At 40.2% G+C, this 20,068-nt stretch overlaps 1 protein-coding gene across 11 annotated transcripts in view; it reads right to left on the bottom strand.

Annotated features, from left to right (window-relative positions):
- The window catches only part of PBRM1 (polybromo 1), a 55,640-nt gene that overhangs the window by 12,027 nt on the left and 23,545 nt on the right, over positions 1–20,068 (bottom strand). For all 11 annotated transcript variants that reach the window (XM_027640239.1, XM_027640230.1, XM_027640231.1 and 8 more), the window contains 13 exons: positions 19,590–19,687; positions 16,821–17,097; positions 15,874–15,979; positions 14,058–14,700; positions 13,172–13,383; positions 12,212–12,397; positions 11,362–11,519; positions 10,517–10,783; positions 9,018–9,163; positions 8,562–8,719; positions 7,717–7,900; positions 6,279–6,489; positions 3,319–3,520 (listed from right to left, as the gene is read on the bottom strand). In XM_027640239.1, coding sequence (XP_027496040.1) covers positions 3,319–3,520; positions 6,279–6,489; positions 7,717–7,900; positions 8,562–8,719; positions 9,018–9,163; positions 10,517–10,783; positions 11,362–11,519; positions 12,212–12,397; positions 13,172–13,383; positions 14,058–14,700; positions 15,874–15,979; positions 16,821–17,097; positions 19,590–19,687 — 2,848 coding nt within the window. The remainder of the gene's footprint in view (positions 1–3,318; positions 3,521–6,278; positions 6,490–7,716; positions 7,901–8,561; positions 8,720–9,017; positions 9,164–10,516; positions 10,784–11,361; positions 11,520–12,211; positions 12,398–13,171; positions 13,384–14,057; positions 14,701–15,873; positions 15,980–16,820; positions 17,098–19,589; positions 19,688–20,068) is intronic.

Here is a 20,068-nt window from a genome sequence, read left to right as displayed (position 1 = left end):
CTGTGGGAATTGAGGCACCATGTCTGCCAGACATGCCCTGAAGAACGATGCAAACAGCAGACAGCAGTGCCAGCCAGTGGCCCGTTTATTTCTGGGCTCCCCAGATATTTTACTACTGATGCAGCTGAAAGGTGGTGGCAAAATCGGGGAGCATTTGTAAAGTTTCCCTAGTGTAGATTGGTCCTTAGAGTTTGGAACATAACAAGCAGCAGTTTGATAAACCAAAAATATTTTTCTGTGCCTCTTTCTGTCATTTTCCCCATTTGGTCCCCTTTGAGCTATTTTTTTTTGGCTGAAGATGTCTAACTCACATTGTGCTGCTCACTGGAGGTCATGTGTGTCCTTTGTACGGTGAATCTGGTCATTATCTCAATCAAGTTTCTCACTGTGACTGCAAGAACAAAAGATCTACTGCAGGGTAATCTGACCAGAGGACAATCTGATATTAAGGGAAGGGCAAAGGGTCATGGGAAGAAGAAAGAAAAAAAAACAAAACCCAAGCCAACAAAAAAAAGGAGATATACTGAATGCCCACTCCAGGTGCTTTGGGGACATGCAAGTTCCTGATTTGTTTACTCTGAACGTTGTGTCTGTCTGGCACAATGAGGAACAACAACCAAGGATAATGGACGCAGGGAACAGCTCCAGCACTTTTTAACAACAGTGAAGGCAGGGCTACGTGTTCTCTTGCAGTTGGTGAAAGATGGAAACTGCCACTAAACCAGCAACCAAGGTCCTCTGTCAAACGAAGGCTAAGAAGAAGTTCATCAAGGAGATTAAGTTATGCATCCTGCCAGTGTTACTCACTTTCTCTAGTACATGAACATCTACCACGCATTTGCCTCCTCTAGAACCTGCTTGTGCAGCTTCTAGCACTACTTCCATACACTCCAAAACCAGTTTCATTTCCAAAGGCATTTCCCTCCCTCTTTCCACTTCTGTCATTTCAGGGAGAGATGACGACGCAAAGAAACCCCTACATTTACTACAGGTAACTTCGATGTGATTGAGCACAAAATACACAAGAGGTTTAAAGGTAGATCCTGAAGTAGAACAAGACAATCCTCTCCAAAGCAGAGAAAGTGTTTGGGGAAAAGATGAAGCAGTTGTTCTGACTCTCACCTACTTCTGGCCAGCCAAAAAAAAAAAGGTCAGACAAAAGTAAAAGTTCTGGAGACACTCTGATGAATGAGAAATGACAGCTTTATCAGACTTCAGAGTGCTCAGGTTTGAAGAAGGACCTGCCCTAGGACAGCACTTAAATTTCACCTTGCCCTGACTGACACAGAACTAACAGATGGAACAACACTGTCAAAGGGAACTGGAGGAGGTGTCTGAAAGATCACCCTGCAGCATTCACCTTAACACTCAATACTAAACCCAAATCACTTAGGCCAGGACTTGACATCATTCAAACATTTCCCACACATCTGAAGAGAGTGCTCTTGAACAGAGTTTTTCCTTAAAACAGGCCTTTCCCTCACTCCATGCATTATTATCTTTTACTTTATTTAGCCATGCAGGCACTTCGACTGCTAAAAAAATGAACTAATACCCTGCACATACAGCAAGTGAAATTTTCAGTGGGACAAAATGGATCTAAAATGCAAGCTACTTTTCACCAGAAAATGGAAAGGCACTTTTTCACTGAGGTGTCAAACCATGCCTACTCCCTGCTCCCTGGTGCACGTCCACACCAGAGAGCATGTGAACTTTGACTCGTCACAATGGAAGGAGTGAAGTTTCTCTCCTTCCACACATGGTAAGCAAACACAGTTTGGATGCTTTGTTACCCCATCCCAATGCCTCAAAACCAAATAAAAGTAAGTCTAGCTCTGGGCAGACACCAAGCCAGGGAAACTGCAGCTCAAACCCAGAAGCTTTGGAAAATTTTAATTGAGAAGGAAGATCAAAATGGAAGCACATAGACAATCATTAACACAGTGGACAAACAGTGTCTTCCTGCAGAAGTGCCCAGGCTGATCTAAGTGAGGAAGCAGTGACATGCCAGCCATCCTACTGCTTAAGGATTAGGCTGCAAGGAGGGATCTGCCAATAAAAAGACACCATGCGCACTTAGAAGGGTGTAAAAGGAAATGACTACAGAAAAAAGTAAGGCCCCAGTAGAGAAAAGAAAGAGCATTACCATTTCCCTTCACAGCATGTGGAAAGAAAACTTGCACACAGCAAAGGGTGCTGTGCTACCCTCCAGCACTGCAAAGAGGTGCTACAGAAAATTCAGGAAAGACTGAGGTGGCTGAGAGGGGACAGTGACAGCATGCAAGCTTCCAGCCTGAAGATCAAAGCTGCCTTTAAGTTATGAGTATGCAGAAAACCTACAAAATCTCAAAGAGTTACAACTTAATAGGGCCATAACTTTCCAGGGTGTTGAAATGTTCCTATCCAAAGCAGCATTTTCTTCCAATAAAATCGCATCAATACAATAGTTAATATTGTTAATATAGTGTAGACATGGTATTAACTAGGAGATAACTATGGATGTTAAGCCAATGTATTTGGCTTGGAAAGGCCCTGCTGTTAAACTCTATTTTATTCTAGTCAAGTTGAAACACAATGACCACTATCAGAAGGGAGGGAAGGAATGGAAGGAAAGGAGGGCAGGAAGCAAAGGAGGGAAGAGAAGAAACGAAAGCGGGGAGGGAAGGAAAGGAGGGAAGGAACTGAGGAAAATAAGGGAGGAAAGGGACAAAAGATCAGTCTGAAATATCTCATGACTATGAAATATTCCTAGGCTTATTTCAGCATATGAAATACCTCAACAAAATCAGTTACAACAGTTCATTAATACTGTGACTGAACAATAGGTCATATTTACAGCATAATAACAGATTTGTATCCTTGATTTCACACTACCAAAGCCTCTCAGGACTCTAAGTACTGCAAATAATGAACTTTTTCCCGCTCCACTGTAAGTCTTTCTTACCTGTTGCTACAGCTCTCAAGAGCTTCTTGTCCAAAATTCCCCCTGGTCCTTGTTTAAGGAAACTTTCACAAAACATTTTTCCAACTGACTTCCAGCTCAGGGGCTTCATGTCCCTAATTTGCCCCCATTCTCTTGGTCTCTGTTAATTAGGTTATTTGTGGCAAAGACACATTATCAGCTGTGCTCTACATAACTTAAACATGCTCTTTGCTCCTCTTCAGTCACCTCTCCACATGAACTTCTCTTTAAGGTGAGTCCAGAACACAAACATAAATACTTGCTTTCATTAAACCTGTCACCTGAGCAACAGTAACGAACGTGTTGAGAAAGTAAAAAAAGGCAGAAAAGAGTTTAGGATCTCAGTTTTTATTTACCTTCATATTCTGCTTTCTTTGTTGCTTCCAAGTTTCTCCATTCAGTTCCTACAAGCCTGCTGAGCTCTCCAAAGGAGTAGTCTGGGTGCTGAGCTTTAATCACAGCTCTCATCTCGCTGCTAAATAAGATGTACCCACTCATGTTGATCTTCCTTTTGGATCCCTCCTTCTTGTTGCCGCCCTTAACAGACTTGGGAGTGGACTGTGAGAAAAAGCAGTTATGACCACAAGAGTACAAGAGAGAAGGCCAGAAGAGAACAAAAGTAACTGTGTTATGTCACAGATTTCATCCATTTTGCTGTTCAGAGACGTTGCCAACACAAGGTAAAACGTTTTATTTGCCATTGCATATTTTAGGAAAGTGCTTCCCCACTTCCTCCTTGGCCTTTGCAATCCTTGCTCTCCCTGGTTCCACCTTATAAATGTTCCTTAATTTTCCTGCCAGACTTTCCTTTCTCTCAAGTGTTCACCTCTCATTACATCATTACATAAAGAGCCATTTCTCCCTGAAAAACCCGGAGCCCAGCTTTGCTGATCACCATGCTGAACACAACAGGTTCACATCATATTCTTATGCTGATGAGTAACAAAACTAATGTTCCTTTGCTTTTCCCACCATGGATGTTCCTGGTGAGAGCTCTTTGATGTTTCCAGCCCTCAAAAAAATTAACCTACTCTGAGAACCACTGAGATACCACAGGTGGAACCCCCTTTTTGAAGGCTCCTTCCACCTGTATTTGTCACAGGAGACCATAATTCACCCACAATCTGACTGATAAGGCCCATAAACATATCATCGTAACAAAACCATCAGAAGGCCTTTCTCATACCCCAAATTACAAATTTGTCACATCTTGAAAAGTGTAATTGTTTCCAAACATCTGGTGGGGGAAAAAAAATAAAAAAAAAAATATTCAACTGTCTTCTTCCTCTCCTGAAATCCTGACCATGTTACTACTCCTGCCTGCCACTTTGTCCCCACACTTCAACTCTTCTCTCAGCTAAAAACAAAGCTTCAAAGTGATACCAAGATGATTAATAAGTCTTGCTCATCAATTTAAGCCAGGCACTGGATAAACTGAGGCCCACTTGTGTGTGATTCCAAACTTCACTGTATTAACTTTGAAATAGCAATGCACCCTTCAAGGTTTCATTCTGAACCCAAAGACAGCACTTGTCTGGAGGAAGTGAAGAAAACTCGATGCAGGTTCTGGGATGACACACAGGGCACATACAATTCCATCCTGGCTTCTCAGACAAGCCCACACGGGCAGATGGAGAGTTCTCAAATCAAAAATAGGGAAATCTGATCATGTATATTTGGCCTCTTATACATCTGCAAATAGAGAGCTATGAGTTTATCAGCTGTTTTAGCTTTTATATTGCTTGCAGCAGTTCCAGTAACAGTAATTTAATATAAAAGCCTCCCCATCAGTCTGCAGGGACAAACAGGACTTTGAGAAAAGTTCCAAATTTTGTTCTTGTATTCTCTGTTCTTTTACATCTCCAGTGCACCCATTTTTAAATGAACAGAGTCCTTTCCACTTGAGTCAGACACCTGCACATTCACTTTCAGATATGTTAAAAGAGGACATGAACCAGGACCCCCTTTTATGCCTTTTCTCAGCCATATTGCTAAAGCAAAGAATGAACCTGCCCATCTTTTTCTTTTTTAGGTTTGACTCAATTCACAGCAAACTGCAGCAGGAGAGTATCACCCATCTATCTGTCAAGCCCCACAATACCACATATTCACTTGTCTTGACTCCTCTTATCCTTAGGTGTTGTAAGAGTTTCTTTGCTAGCAGAAGAAAAAAAAAAGTTTAAAAGTTCTGGGGTTTAATAGTTGTTAAATAAAATTCCACTTCTATTTGCAATGTTCAGCAAGAGTTCTCATGATGCTTATGAAATTCAGCACATTAAAACAACAGCAGCCTTGCACTGGAAAGTGCATTTGGTGATCTGCCCACATGGCAAAACATCCCTCTCAAACCAAGCAAAAGCTTTCAACTTCAGCAACTCTTCTTCACTTCATCCAAGGACAGGTATTTCTGTCCCAGGGTCACAGCCATTCTTCTGCTGCCAATGAGGTTGTCACAGTTAATGTAATCCAGAAGAAATCCATATTGTTGGTTACAAAAGTGTCTGAAACTCCTGCTCCAGCAGGTCAATCCCATAGCCTCTTTAATGCTGGCATTAGCTTGGATGTGGGAGTGTGTCGAGACAGACAAAGGGTTTAATCCATTGTTTTTGTTTAGGTGAATTTCCAGTTAAAGCAGTTCCCCCTCTGCTTTAATACTCACTACACAAATTTCAGGACTTGTGTAAGAAACACAGCAAGAGAGGGAAGGGGATCTCAAGTCCCTGTCTAAGCAGCAGTAACGATGCATTCAAGTGCTGTACAACCACACACAATTCCTCTTGGACTTCCTATCCATTATCCAAGCAAGAATGGCAACTCAACACCGAAAAAGTGATATTTTTTTTTCATTTGAGGATGATGCACAGCATCTTCTAAAAATGCAGCAAAACCACAACACTCGAAATACTAGCTTTTTTCAAAATTTAAGGAAAAGCTGAAAAATGGGCATTAGGTAAACTGAGAATTACAATTAAACCCTTACATTCCAACTTTATATTTAATATAAAGGTCTGATACTTCTGTCATAGAAAAGCTACTAATTCAAAATAACATCAACATGTCATATGAAAGTATACCCTAGGTTTTCCTCAACTGAATGATTTCCTTTAAATATATTTTAATGGACTTCAATATTATCACCTGGATATCATATGGGATATACCAAAGCTGTTCTGGGTAATCTATTCCAGAGCTCATAAACCAAAGTATGAATCCTTTCTGTGTATATGATAAAATGTTTCTGTTTCTTTCTTTATCTGGATTGGGAAAAAAAATGTGGGATGTAAAGGTTTAAAGTTTCCTCAAGGAAAATCCTTACCTGTGGAGGAGTATAAGGCATTATATCCAAGTCACTGGCTAATGGGGCCTGAAGCTGAGGCATGGAAGGTGTTTCAGTCATATCACCTTCCTCTTCTCCCATCTCCTCCATGTCCTCATCACCTCCTTCCAACTCAGCAAATTTTGCTTCCAGCTGCTGAATCTTCTTTTCCAGTAGAGGAGATGGTTCCTTCTGAGGAACTATGGGTTTTCTGGAAGGTGGAGGAAGAAGACAAAAAAGCAGCTGAGAACAAACTCAGACTTCACAGGAGAAAGCACATATTTTTGAGGAGAAAACCAACTTTTCTTCATTTATCACTGAACAAAATGGAAACAGTGGTGACTTGAGATGTGCCTGTGCTTCCTTTCAGAACCCTGAGCAGAAATCACTCTGTGTCTATGGTGTTTTATTTCAGTCACTAGTTAGAAGGATTTATTTTATTTTTTCTATGATTTAGAAGCGGATTTCAATGCAGCAAGTACTTAATTTCAGCAACAGAAGGCAGTTAACATCACATCTTCCTCAGATTCTTCATTTTACTCAACTTAGAATTTAATATTTTTATTAATATGAATATTCACCAACTGGAAAGCTATTTGTTACCCCTAATGAGAACTTAAGTATTTTAATAGCATCCAAGAGAATTTATGAATCCAATAATGTAATGACTTTTCCTGAAGTCAGGAGAAGAAAACATCTAGTGGTATTAAGACCATGAAAAGACTGATGTTACCTGGACTTCTTCCCAAGACTGTGATTAGTCAAAACTACTCTCCTACAACTGTAACTTCTGTTTCTGTCCTGGGTGAGGCTGGGATGGGGTTAATTCTCTGCATATCAGCCCGTAGGGGGCTGTGTTTTGCACTTGTGAGATGACAGTGTTGATAACATATCACATTGTAATTACTGCTGAACAGTGTTGGCACATCAGGCCAACAAAAGGCCTTCGCCTTTTCTCACTCTGCCCCTCAGCAGGCTGAGGGTGGGCAATAATCTGGGAGGGGACACACCTGGGAGCCAAACTGACCAAAAGGGATATTCCATATCATAGGACATTGTGCTCAGGCATTAACACTGTGGGGAAGGAAGAGGATGGGGGCACAATCAGGACTATGGTGTTTGTCTTTCCAAGCAACCACTACAAATGCTGAGGCCCTGCTTTCCAGGAAACAGCTAAACATCTGCCTGCCAATGGAAAGTAGGGAGTTAATTCCTTATTTTGCTGCTTTGTTTGTGCATGTAGCTTTGCTTCACTTATCAAACTGCCTTTAACTTGACCCAGGAGTTTTTCCTCCTTTGGCCCTTCAGATTCTCTCCCCCGTTCACTGTGGGGAAGCGAGCGAGTGGCTGGGGGGGAAGCTGAGCTGCCAAGCAGAGTCAGTCCACCACAACCCAGAAGGGTGCCCAGGTGACCCCCTCACTCCCACCACATTTTTACCTAAAATAGTATATCTCATCATCTACAACTTTCGCAGAGAGTGAAAACCTCTTCAGCCCTTTGAATTTCTTCATCTGTTTGTCGCTCTCGTTGTAGCGGCTCTCGCAAAGAAAAACATCGTTTTCGGAGATTTCTGTTGGTCTGCAGGAGAGGAAGTCTTTGAATGACAGAACGACACACTTTCCTGCAGAAATGAAAGAGCTGGGTAAGAAGGCAGCCACACTCGCAGACTTTCCGTAAAAAGGGTGGGAACTCCAGTTTTTTGCCTGTCTCATAAGTCTGGAAGATTCCTGGTATTTGGTGCAACTACGGAAAATACACCAATGGACGTTTTAATCAAATAATGCCACTCACAAGAAACCTCCAGCAACTTCATGCAGCTTTTGGATTTTTTTAAAGCTCTAGGAAACCCACAAAATAGCAAACCCCAATGGTCTGTCAGTGTATTTATCACAGTATCAGAACTCCAAAACACCATCACCTTTTCCAACAAACCAAATTTCAACCTCCTGCTCCTCCTTTCAACTTTCCAGGTAATATGTACCGGAATAATCACATTAATAAGCAAGAATAATGAAGTTTTCTGTTCTCTGGCTGCAGACAATGTTCACTTGGTTATCATACATGTAATTCCCTTATTGTGAGAAAGCTTTCTTAAAGTGAACATTCTCACCAGAGGTTCCTAAGACAGGAATGTGTATCAGGAACCCACTGAATAATCTCTCATCCCTCTCTCCCTCAATATGACAAAACCTATTTGGAATCAAGCCTATGCATAGCTATCAATCACTTCAGATTGTGTAGGAAAGGGAGTGTCCATTGGATTTAAAGTTGCTAATAATTACCCAAAATGCAAGTCATTGGACAGGTCTCCTCCAAGTTACTCAAAAACACTTCCTTCTTGTAGAACATCTTGGTTGGTTCATGTTCAGTTTCCTCAGGATGTATGAAGATTGGACCAAAGAAATATGCAGCTCCATCTCGCACCCACATCTTTTCAATCCTGGAAAGAAACCAAAGCAGTGACATAAATGAAAGGCCATTCCTCCCAAATGAGACAGAACTGGGTTGTTCAGGAAGACTGGCAGTGGAAAATGGGTACCAAACAGCCTATTCCACCTGTACAACTGTACCAGGTTTTTATTAGGCAGCTAAACTTCCACCTCAGTCTATTAAGAGTTTATAACACTTCACTCACAAGATTTTTTTCCCCCATCCTCTTTTACACCTTTTGCAACCAGCCTGTCTTTGGTCCAAGTTGTTTTTATAGCCACAAACTGCAAATAAGAAGCTGCACCCACCTTCCCACTCGGGGCCGCACCAGCCCGTGGGATTTGATGAAGACACAGTCCCCAACCTTAAGCCACATATCATTGTAGCAGAGCTGCTCAAAGTAATGGCAACCAGGCTCTCCATTGGACATTTCTACTGGAACATCTTCTTTCTCCTGCAGAAGAATAAGCATTTAGGAACTTGCAGAAGGAGGAAAACCAAACATTAATAAACAGGTGCCATGTGCTCGTAAAAGGCTTTGCTCTGTCTTTATGTTAACAACAGTATGTAAACAGAGCTGTACATGCAAAAGCCTTCAAATATAAAAATGCAATTTCAAAGCCAAAGACACTCTCCATCTCTGTCACAACCCTTCCTGTTTAACAAAGCTCTAATTTTGCCAGAACAGTAACTTACAGGTCTTTTTTGTTCTAGTGCTTCGAAGTTACCTGGCCAAGCCAAGCCCTGTCAGCTTTCTTTGATGCTTTAAAGCACAGTAAGGTGCATAAGGAGTAAGAATTGAGTTTATGGCCAAGATAAAACACATAGAAATGTAATGACTAAACTCTCATATGGAATAATAAGAACACTCCATGTATTGCCTGCAAATTCACACCATTTGCCCCATTTAATTTCCTACTTTTTAGGAACAACTCACATTGTGCCTCATTTGATCTTTCAGACTGGGATTTCAGAAAGCCAATGAAAGCTGTCTACCCAAGGCATGGAAGGAAAAGACTCTGTGAGATTTCATTCTCTCAGCAGAAGTATCTTTTCTCATGATGTGAATAAATATAATAATACACACTAAATGTCTAATTAAAGCTGACAATGTGTGTGCTGGGTATTGTGTACTCAGGTTCTGTTAGAGAACTCAATCTAAAGTGTATTTATTTTATGATTCTCTTATTTTTTCATGGCTCTAAATTTATTTCAGATAAAATTAATTCAACTGAATTGATTTTAATACCTTTCCTTAAATTTATTTGTTTTATTACTCTAAGTACAATAAATAAACCATTTTATCCACTATGTTGGACAGAAATATTCTTAAGCATTTTGACAATACACTACTTAGTTATCAAGCACAAAGAGGTCACAGACAACAGAATATTATGTATTATTTGCTGCTGCCTAGCTATTGACTATTTTACTGAAATGCTACATAATAAAGCATTTCAGCACTGCCATGAACCAAAATTAGACTTTTAGTTCTACAGCTTCTTTATGCTTAAGACAAGCTTTACAGTAAAAGTGTAATTTTCTGAAGCAGTAAAAAAACCAGACCAAGATCTTTACATGATCACAGGAAAGAGGCTGTCAAATCTAACAAACACGTAGAGTTTATTTTCTGTTTAGTCTATTAATATTTTGTTTGTATCTATTTACAAATGTGTATAACATGATTTATAACAGAAACATGATGTTTATGTGACTATGTTTGGATGTTGTGAAACCCAAATAACAATATTTTGTCATTCTTTATTCGGCAAACACAATCAATGTCCCTCTTCATTATCTTACGCACCTTTTCGAGATGAATGATACTTTCTCCCACCTTACTGTCCTCCAGTGTTTCACTGTGTTTCTCCTCATCTACTTTGTCTGGATTAGCAAACACAGAAGCAACACGGACCACAGGCAGGGGCACATCTCGAGGGACAAATCTGACAGAGCTCACAGGCATAGTCCACAGTTTGATCTTTTTAAAAGACTTTGTCTTTGCAGAGTAGCGGGACTCGCACACATAGACATCCTCATCTCTGAAGTTTTCAGGGCACAATTTAAAGTATTCCTGCACATTGAAGAAAAAATATGAAATATTTCAGCGATGCCCACGCCCCCACAGACACACAGTGAACTCTCCCTCATGTTTCCTGGGGTTTTTTTATGCTTCTATCAGCAGCCTTTCTGCTGAGTTCTTTTCTTCCCAGTTTGACATCCAAGTTTTATTAAAAATAACAAGAAATTCCATCCTTAGAGAAGAAGCTAAATTCAGTACCGATTGGCATGTAGGAATAGTTGGGGTTTATTTATTTACCAAATTGGTGCATGAACAAGTACAAGATCTGGAGCCTGAAACCACCTTTACAAGATTTCTGAGCTTTGACTTGAAAAGAGGACACGATCACCAAGCTGGAGGTGATCATAAACATATGGTTCTACAAACCAACCAGCTCAGGGAAACAACATCACCTGGCTAAACTACATATCTCATGAAGCAAAGGAAAAATACAAACAGCCTACAGGAGCAAATCCTATTTTATTTAAGTATTAACAGAATGTCTCTATGTCAAAGTGCCCATAGCCCTACAGCAAAACAGCAGAGAACATATTATTTGCTTAAATAAATTAGTCTGAACAGTCTCTCACCTTGACAAACATGACCACGCATTTGCCTAAAATTTTGCTAACGGGAACTTTATTGTAATAGTCACTTTTAAAAACTTCTTTCTCCAGGAATTTTCTTGTTGCAAGATGGAACGTTTCATTTGGTCGGTAAAACCAACAGCCATAGAGCCACTTCTCTCCTTTAAAACAGACAAGAACAAAAAAAGAGAAGGGAGATAGAAAGAAAAAAAAATGTAAAATCACATTCTCTAGTGTATGAGCAAGAAAGAACAATCATAGCTTGATCAATTAATCAAATAGCCATGTAGTCATTTATATTGAGAGCTCTCTGCTTTGGAACAGGACAATATTTTATAAATTTTCAGGAAAGGAAAGCCTGTTGCTTGAAAAGTCTGCCAATTGTTTTCAACCCAGTAAAATCTGACTCAGAAAAATAAAGGAGGAATTAGTTCTTATTTATAAATCTTGACTTTCAGGCCTTCAAATGGCTTCAAAGTCTACACAACAATCACCTGATTATTTGAAGAGGCATGGATCATTACAAAAAGTCCATCCCACTCAGAATACCATCTCTGGGATGCTTATAATTTGAGGGTAGGTAGAAACGAACACCAAAAAAAAAGCATGTGCTGATCCAAGAGTTTTCCATTTGTAATATCCTTCAGAAAAAAGCAACTCGGAAACAAGAAAAATACTCACACCCCGTGTGAGTGCACACATAGTCCTGCAAGCAAAATAAATAACATCTACACAGGGGGAAAAAAAAAAAAAATCAAATGGGAAGCTTAGTAGTACTAAGTATAAGTACTTAAATACTAATAGTACTAAGAAGTTTCACCACGCTGTTTTCCCCCAGCAAAGACACCCTTACCAGCTGAATCCTCCCAGAGCCGCTCGATGCAGACGATGTGGGGTTGCAGGTTGGCCTCTGCAGGCTCCACATACACATAATCCCCCACGTGGTACATGCTGTTCTTGAAGCTGCAGTCCTGGCTGTAGGTCCGATGCAAACTTGACAGCCCAGCTGAGCCAGAGGAATCTTCACTCTTTTCAGCTTCTTGTTTCAAGAAGGGAAGAACAGTTGTTAGTACTGCCACGTTTCCACATTAGCCAGGAGTGCCCATGTGGAGGCCCTCACCCTGAGGCTGGAGCAGCCAGAGGTGACATCGGTGTTATGTGGGAAGGTGAACCATGTTAGAAGGATAATTCAAGGACAAAGAGCTAACAGCTATGCTGCCATCTGTAGAGAGGGGTAACAGGAGAGCTTTACTCATTCCCTTAGATATGCTCCACAGGAACAGGCAGGAACTGTGGAATACAAAGGACCTTTGCAGTAGGTGTCTTGCCCTACAAAACAGTGCCAAGCCCATTCATCTTCACCCTCACAGCAGTCAAGTAAATACACAAAAGGCTTGCTTAAATATCACTTCTTTAGCAGTGTTAAAAGCATGATCATAGACAACATCAGCAGCACAGCAAGAAACCAGTATTTGTCAAAAAGGAAACAGCCAAAAGGTCAGCTGGAACCATCAGTGCTAAGTTGATTGTCAGCAGAAAGCTAAAGTAAAACCTATTGTTTTATACTATCCTTGAAATAAGAATACAGGCACCCCAATGCATTCTGATTAAAGAGTTTACATGGAGTTAGTATCTACCTACATCTCTTTTTTTTGGCTGATAAGAATCAGAACAAATCTCTTATCCTTGGTGGACAACCAGACTATTGAGGTTCCTTCAGCAGGCAAAGCTGCAGCAACAGCAGAGCTCACACCATAGGCACAGATGTATTTTTCAATTAATATATTAAAATTATTGAAAAGGAAGTAGCTACCTCTCTTCTCCTCCTCCCTTTTGAGCTTATCCTCCTCTATTTCTTTGGGCAGCTTTTCCTTCTTTTCCTTTTCTACATCGTTGTGAAGATGCTTGGTGGTATAGCTGAGAGCAGGTGACAGAAGAATCTCTCCATTCTTACACAGTTCATCTCGAATTTTAATAAAGAACTGCTGAAGTTCAACTGCATCCTCATAAATCTCCGAATCAGTCCTGTACAAAAACATGTAAAACAGGGCAAAAACAGTTTAGCCAGAGTCAAACAGGATTCTAAACACTCCCATCAATTGCCACACTTAGTGATCAATCTAAAGCTTCACTCTACCAACAGGTTTCTGTGTTTACTCATAATAAGCAGCAGCAGAGGTTGACAAGTCAAGCATCACCTGCTACTCTACTGTCAGTTTTTATTATAGTTGACCCAAACCAGTACTTTTGTAAACACCAGCCCTGAAATGCCAGGAAAATCAAATCTTGCAACCAAGACTACTTGTCACTGGACCTCAACAATCTTTTTGCAGTTTTACCATAGCTCATCTAAGTGTGATTGCTCCAAAAGAATAATTAACTAGTCAAGCAGTCAGTGAACAAACAGCTCCTCTTCCTCATTTTTTTTCAGTCTCAAAGTTAACAGGAACCTGGTTTTCATGAGGTGTTCCTTCAGAAGACTAGTGACAAAATTATCTCATGGCAGAAACCTAACTTTTTCCTTGTTTTTAAATGAAAGCAAATGTTCCACTGAAGATCTGATAGAACTTCTGAGATTTACTTTTCCAAACACTCATATCAAAGAAAGTGAACACTTCGAAAAAACTTCAGCCTTTGTCTAACATTAACATGCAAAACTCATGTGATAAAGGATATCCAAAAAATAAGGGTTTGCTCACCTATTCATTCTCCTTGCCCTCTCCAGTACCTCAAACATATTCTCCTGGAACAAATCCAATCTCCTATAGCGATTATTTTCAACATTTTTTCGGATAATATCAAAAGTCAGAGGAGGTTTATTTGGGAAGTTGGGATCAACAGCAGGAATCTCAGCTAAGGAGTCGCTGTAGCATCTGCCCTCATCATCCTGGTGGCTCATAACAGATACAAAAAGGTTGTGGATGAGTTCTTGAATTAGCAAAGTGACATTGGGCACATGAGAATCCTCATCTCCTTCTATTTCCCTCCGAGTTTCAAGCAAAACTTTGTGCAGGACCAGGGCATCTTTATAAATCAAAGACTCCGGCTCGTTGTACGTGCAGGCGTTGTTGAACATCATCACAAAGTCCTCTACCATGGAGTCGATATCCTGGTACTTATTTGCCATCATGTGGCTCCTGATCTTTTCCATGTCCACGGGCTTTTTGATGGTCACATAATAGTCTGGGAGCTCGGAGCGGGACGGCAGCCTCAGGAAGATGGCGCTGAGCCGCCGGCCGCGCTTGTCCGTGTAGTTCTTCACGGCCTCGTACACCTCGTTCAGCTTCTGCTGCATGGGAGTCATGTATTTCGATTTTTTGGGAGAAATGCCACTTTTTCTACCTAGGATGACAAATAGAAATTAAAAATAAAATAAAATTACAGAACTGAGAACCTGGACACTTCTTTGTGCATCTTCCTTCCGTTGGAGTATCGCTTCTTGAAGAATCACTTCATGGTATGAGCAACGGCATTAATAGTTTTTCTAAAATGTTATTTTTCTCAAACACAGAATCATATGTCACCCACCCCATATGTGGTCTACCTGGCAAAGGCCTCTTCAGACAGAAGCATGGAAAACATCTTTTTCTACCTAATGTCATTAACAAACTCCTCTAAATTCAAGTTTGGTCTTACCAACCCTACATGAATTTCTCTCTACAGATGTTAAAAATCCAGTCATCACAGGGGTTTTGCTATCACTAAAATTAGGTATTCTAAATATTATCAGATTCCTTCATGGCATGTTTATGCCAAATCAGAGAGGATTATTGTAGGTAAAATGTAAAATAAGGCCTCCCATGGGAATATCAATCAGATTAGCTTTTTGATTAATTCAGGATCTCTTACTGCACTGCACAGACTCTGCCTGTGAGTCCTCTATACTTGTACCTTACTTTAGAGCTGCACAATTAAATTTTAAGAGGACTGTGTGCAGTTACTTTCTTTAAGCCTTTCTGTGCAATTCTACCCTTCTCAGTTTGCTAAATTCTGAACACATATTAAAGGAACCTAAGATTTGAGCAGTAGCAAATCTCATTATTAAGGGCAACAGCTCCAGGAACAGACACAGGAAATTTCAATTCCTTGTTTTTCATGGCTTTCAATAACTTTCCAAATAAAGCTCACCTTTTTTTATCATTTTGTGGAAATCCCAGACATTTAACTAGGGAAATTAAGAGCTTTCCTGACTTTGAGAAGCACCTTACTTGTGAGCCATCCCTGGCTCACATTCTGTGTGCTGATGAAGTGTGACTGAGCACATAATGCACCACCTAACATCTGGATAACACCATGTGATTAAATCCCACTCTTTCCAACCATTCCTCAGAAAACACTGCATGCAACAACTTAATTCTATTTTATATGCATGTAAACATACCACTGCTGTCATAACTTTGAAAATACAACTTCTTTGCATGTGCAGCACATGTTTATTCTAAAAGGAAGATCTGTTCATCTGTGTTGTTTTGTAAGTGTTGAAATGAGACAAAGCAGTGCACAAGGTTTTCTTACTTAGCTTTAGTTTAGGGGATGCCACATCATCGTCTTCAGCCAAGGGTCCCAGCTCTTTCCTTTTTTCTTTAAGGATCTTTTCCAGCATATGGGCATCATTGTACACCTATTAATCAGTAAAGTAATCAAAAACCAACCAAAACAAGGCGTACTGTGTTTAGACTAGTTTAGAACTAGCCCCCAAGAAACATTTAAATGTTAGTCTGGAAAAGCTGAAAGCAAAACTGAGTGTTTTATTCAAGGTGTACTTTTGAGAAATAAGCCCTTCTTTTTAACTGACTTACATAGGTAAGCAGAACTGATGAACACCATCTAAATCAGGGAGCTAAAATTCTTGAATAAATTATCCAATTAAGTTGCATTTCTACTCCAAAGACTACAAAATGGCAGGGTGGCGTTGTCCTACAAACTTCCTCATCAAACCCAAGAGCAATCAAAGACCTCTTGAACTACTGTGATTCCATCAAGATACAAAGGACCAGCACAATCGCCCTGGGTCTTCAAATCGAATTCCAGTGAATGCAACCTCATCATAAAGTCCTGTACAGTAGCAGCTCATGTTCCTCATTAGGAACAGCAGCAGGTTTTCCTTACACTCCCTACTACCACCCTGTCCCACAACATCATGCTTGCTGCCTGAGAAACATCACAGTACAGACACAGCCTACAATATATTTGCAAATGAAAAAGATAGTCCTTTCAGACCCATTTTGCTGGGGTAAACAAGTCAGGTCTTCTAGTCTGACCTCCTGCACCCTCCACACCCATGAAAACAAAGCCGGCTTCTTTCTAGGACACCCCTTCCCAGAAGTCCCGAGAGCTTCTATTTTAGTTCAGTAATCGATTCCAACACATAACGTGAGTAACAGTCAAAGCTAAACCCTCCTAATGTAACTTCTACGTCTGCAAAGGGGCAGAGAGGTGTGACAGCTGAACCAAGGCAGTACCTGGGAGCCCTCCTCGTTGTAATGCCTCGCGTTGCGGAACATGAGCTTCATGTCCTCAATCATGGCCTCCTCCGCCGCGTACTTGTCGTTGCGGATGTTGTGCTCTATCATCTTCAGGTCCATCGGCTCCAAGATAATTTTGTAATAGTCTGGATAGTCCTTTTTGGATGGCTTGACCATGAACAGGTCGCAGAGCCGCCTGCCCGTGCCCGGCTCTCGAGCTTCCAGAACCGCGTTGTACAGGATCTTCATCCGCTGCTTTCGTATGTTCTTCTTACTGTGAGGTCAAGGAGAAGAACGAGAGGGAAAAGAATAAATGTCAGGGGCTCTTTTCCCCACTTCCAGCACTAATATCAAAATGACATTATCCTCTACCATGATGACAAACCAGAACGACCTAAACGCACACAAGTAAGTTCAACATTAAAACAGTGCACTAGAATTTGCAAACACTGACAGCATCACAACCAGCAGGCTCTAGGAACAGGAAACTACTTTCAGTTATGATTCTTCTCTCATTGACCTTAAGTGTTCTACAGAATAAAACAAATCACTTGTTTTCAGAAGTGCAAAGGCCAAAAGGGGCTTTAAGCACTTTCCAGCTGCAGAGAAAACAGACCAGTCAGGAGCAGGCATCTGAATCCAAGACCTCAAGATCCAGAGCAAACAGGGAAAAAACCTCCAGCCAGTATCTTCACGACTACCTCTGCTGAATATAGAATATCATAGACTTGAGCTATTTTTCTCAGGGTAATTCTGTACCTTCTTTAGTACCAGATAAAAGAAAAAAAGGACATCAAGAATGTAGTAGAAAGAATTACTTAAATATCTGTCAATCCCAGACAAATGAAGTTAGAAGTCAATAAAGCTCACCAAAATTCAAAATATATCTTCTACAGGTTAAAGATTATTTTTCTGCATTACTGTCACTGCTGTAAAATACTGCTTAGCTGTTCACATCAGCAGATAAGCAATGTCAGAACACAGACATGCTGCCAAATTCCCCATTTTAACATGTTTCCAAGTTTTAACATTCAGTTCCATGGAAGTAGGTAAAGCAAAACCCAAGCAGGAACACAAAAAGGTCTGCCAATAACTCAAGATTCAAGTCATGCATCTGATACATAAAAGGGGACATTCAAACAACTTTCTTCTGTGCAACTGTTATTTTCCCAATGGGATGAATTTTGCAAGGGTTATTAGTTTCCTTTTTCAGTGACATTTTGGAATTCCCCACAGTGCTTCACTTCTGCCATCAGCAGCATTTACAATCTGCTTTTCCTTCCTACCATTCAGCAAGTGAAAAGGATAACAGTATTGAACTGACAACACCAAAAGCACTTTCAGGTTCTCTTCAGACATTATTTTGATTTCCCTTTACCTACAAACACAACTTTTTTCTCTTTTACTTCACAGATGACAAGGCCTGACAGATTTTTTTCTTTTAAGCATTTCAGTACTGTCTCACACAAGGTGATCAAAAGCAACACAGAGTTAAAAGGACACCAATGGCAATGTGACTTGTTTGATTAGGTAAGTACTTCTCTTTGAGCCCAAAGATCACAAAACCAGCAATTTTTCCAATTTGTTCCTTCCTGATTACTCGGTACTGTGGTCTGTCTTACCTTTCCACTACATTTCTTCTTCCTAGCATTCCTAGACTCTACCACCTCCTAAATCATATTCATATTTTCTCTCTGCAGACTTTTCATGGGTGTACATTGCTGCACTTACTTGATTGTTCCTCGGTGACTTTTTGCTGATGCTCTGTTTCATTCCCTTCCTCCCCCCACAACTGCTGTTACTTTTACAAAACAAAGAAATAAATATACAGGAAGCTGAAGGTCATAAGCAACACCAAAGAAAGAGCCTGAATTACAGCTTTACACTGGCTGTTGCTACTATTGCAAAAATATCATCAGAAGGTGGAACTTATTTCAAATGACACCATGAGGCAGACTAGAGAAACTACTCCTGGTTGGAGTGAAATGCATCATTAATATTAACTGTGTAACACTGTAAAGAATACTTTCCATAAACCATCAAGGGTCTATTTTAAATCACTGTGAATTTGGTTTGTGTTACAAAAAATAAACCACCTATTATACTCAGTTTATCTATTTGTCAAATACCTTCTTTGGCCCTTACTGAAGGGTAAGGAACTGAAGAGTGCAAATCCAGAAGGGGGAGAGAAGCAGCCCTCTGACATTAATGACGAAAACTCCTCAAGGAGAGGTCAGATAATGAAAAATGAAAATGTTTATGCCAGGACACTTCACCAAATAAAAATATTTGCAGAGCAATACTTTAAACTTAAAAAAAAATGTATTCAACTATAGTCTTAACTTTGATTATATTCTAAAGTTGCCACCTAAGCTACATAAACAGTCATATAGTGGAGAAGCAGTAGAATAGAAGCAGGAAGTGCTAACAACCTCTGAAGATATTCCACTCACCAGGCTAAAAAAAAAAACCTACCAAAAGCCCAAATAAAAATCCTGAAATCCACTGACAAATTTACCTAATTCAGTGTAACTACAGTGTCCATGCCACTTACTGAAGTGATGTTGACAACCACCAACTAATAGGCCAAAATAGGAAAACAGAGTCAGAAAATAGTTTTGAATTGATTAGAGCCAACACTTAATGAAGTTAAGTTTCAGGACTACAAATTCTTACACAAATGCTAAAAACCATGGCTCAATATTCTCTTTAGCAAATAAAAGATGCAGAGATGTCACGGCCTGCAGGAACTACAGGAGCACATACCTTTTCCTTTTTGAGCTTCCAGTATCAGATGTAGCAGAAGAAATCATACTGTCCCCATCCTCAATGTCATCTCTCCGAGCAAGCTCCTTCTTCTTTGCCTGAAAAAAACCCCAAATCTCTGAAGCCAAACTCATGCTGGACACTTCCAGAACAGTGTTAAACATCTGAACAGAGCAGATGCACAAAGACAGGTACAACTACAGGTTTTGAGACTAAACCAGTATCAAAATATTTCCAGTGATTTATTTAATATAAGTTGGCTGACGTAAAACAGCAGTATAGTTCTTTCTAACTGTCAGGACAACTTTTGAGGAATCAATTTGAAAACAGTGCCATTTCAGACTGCAGCACTCACCTGGAACACTTTATGAAATCTAAAGTGCTTTAGCATCAAATGCAAACCCTAAAAAAAACCCCACATGATCAATTTTCTCTCAGCTTAATTGGGTTAAGAGTCATAGTAAGGAATAAAGTGACCA

Source organism: Corapipo altera, unplaced genomic scaffold (genome assembly GCF_003945725.1).
Source record: "Corapipo altera isolate COAL_440 unplaced genomic scaffold, ASM394572v1 55, whole genome shotgun sequence".
NCBI lineage: Eukaryota > Metazoa > Chordata > Aves > Passeriformes > Pipridae > Corapipo > Corapipo altera.
This window is presented reverse-complemented; position numbering and strand designations above follow the sequence as displayed.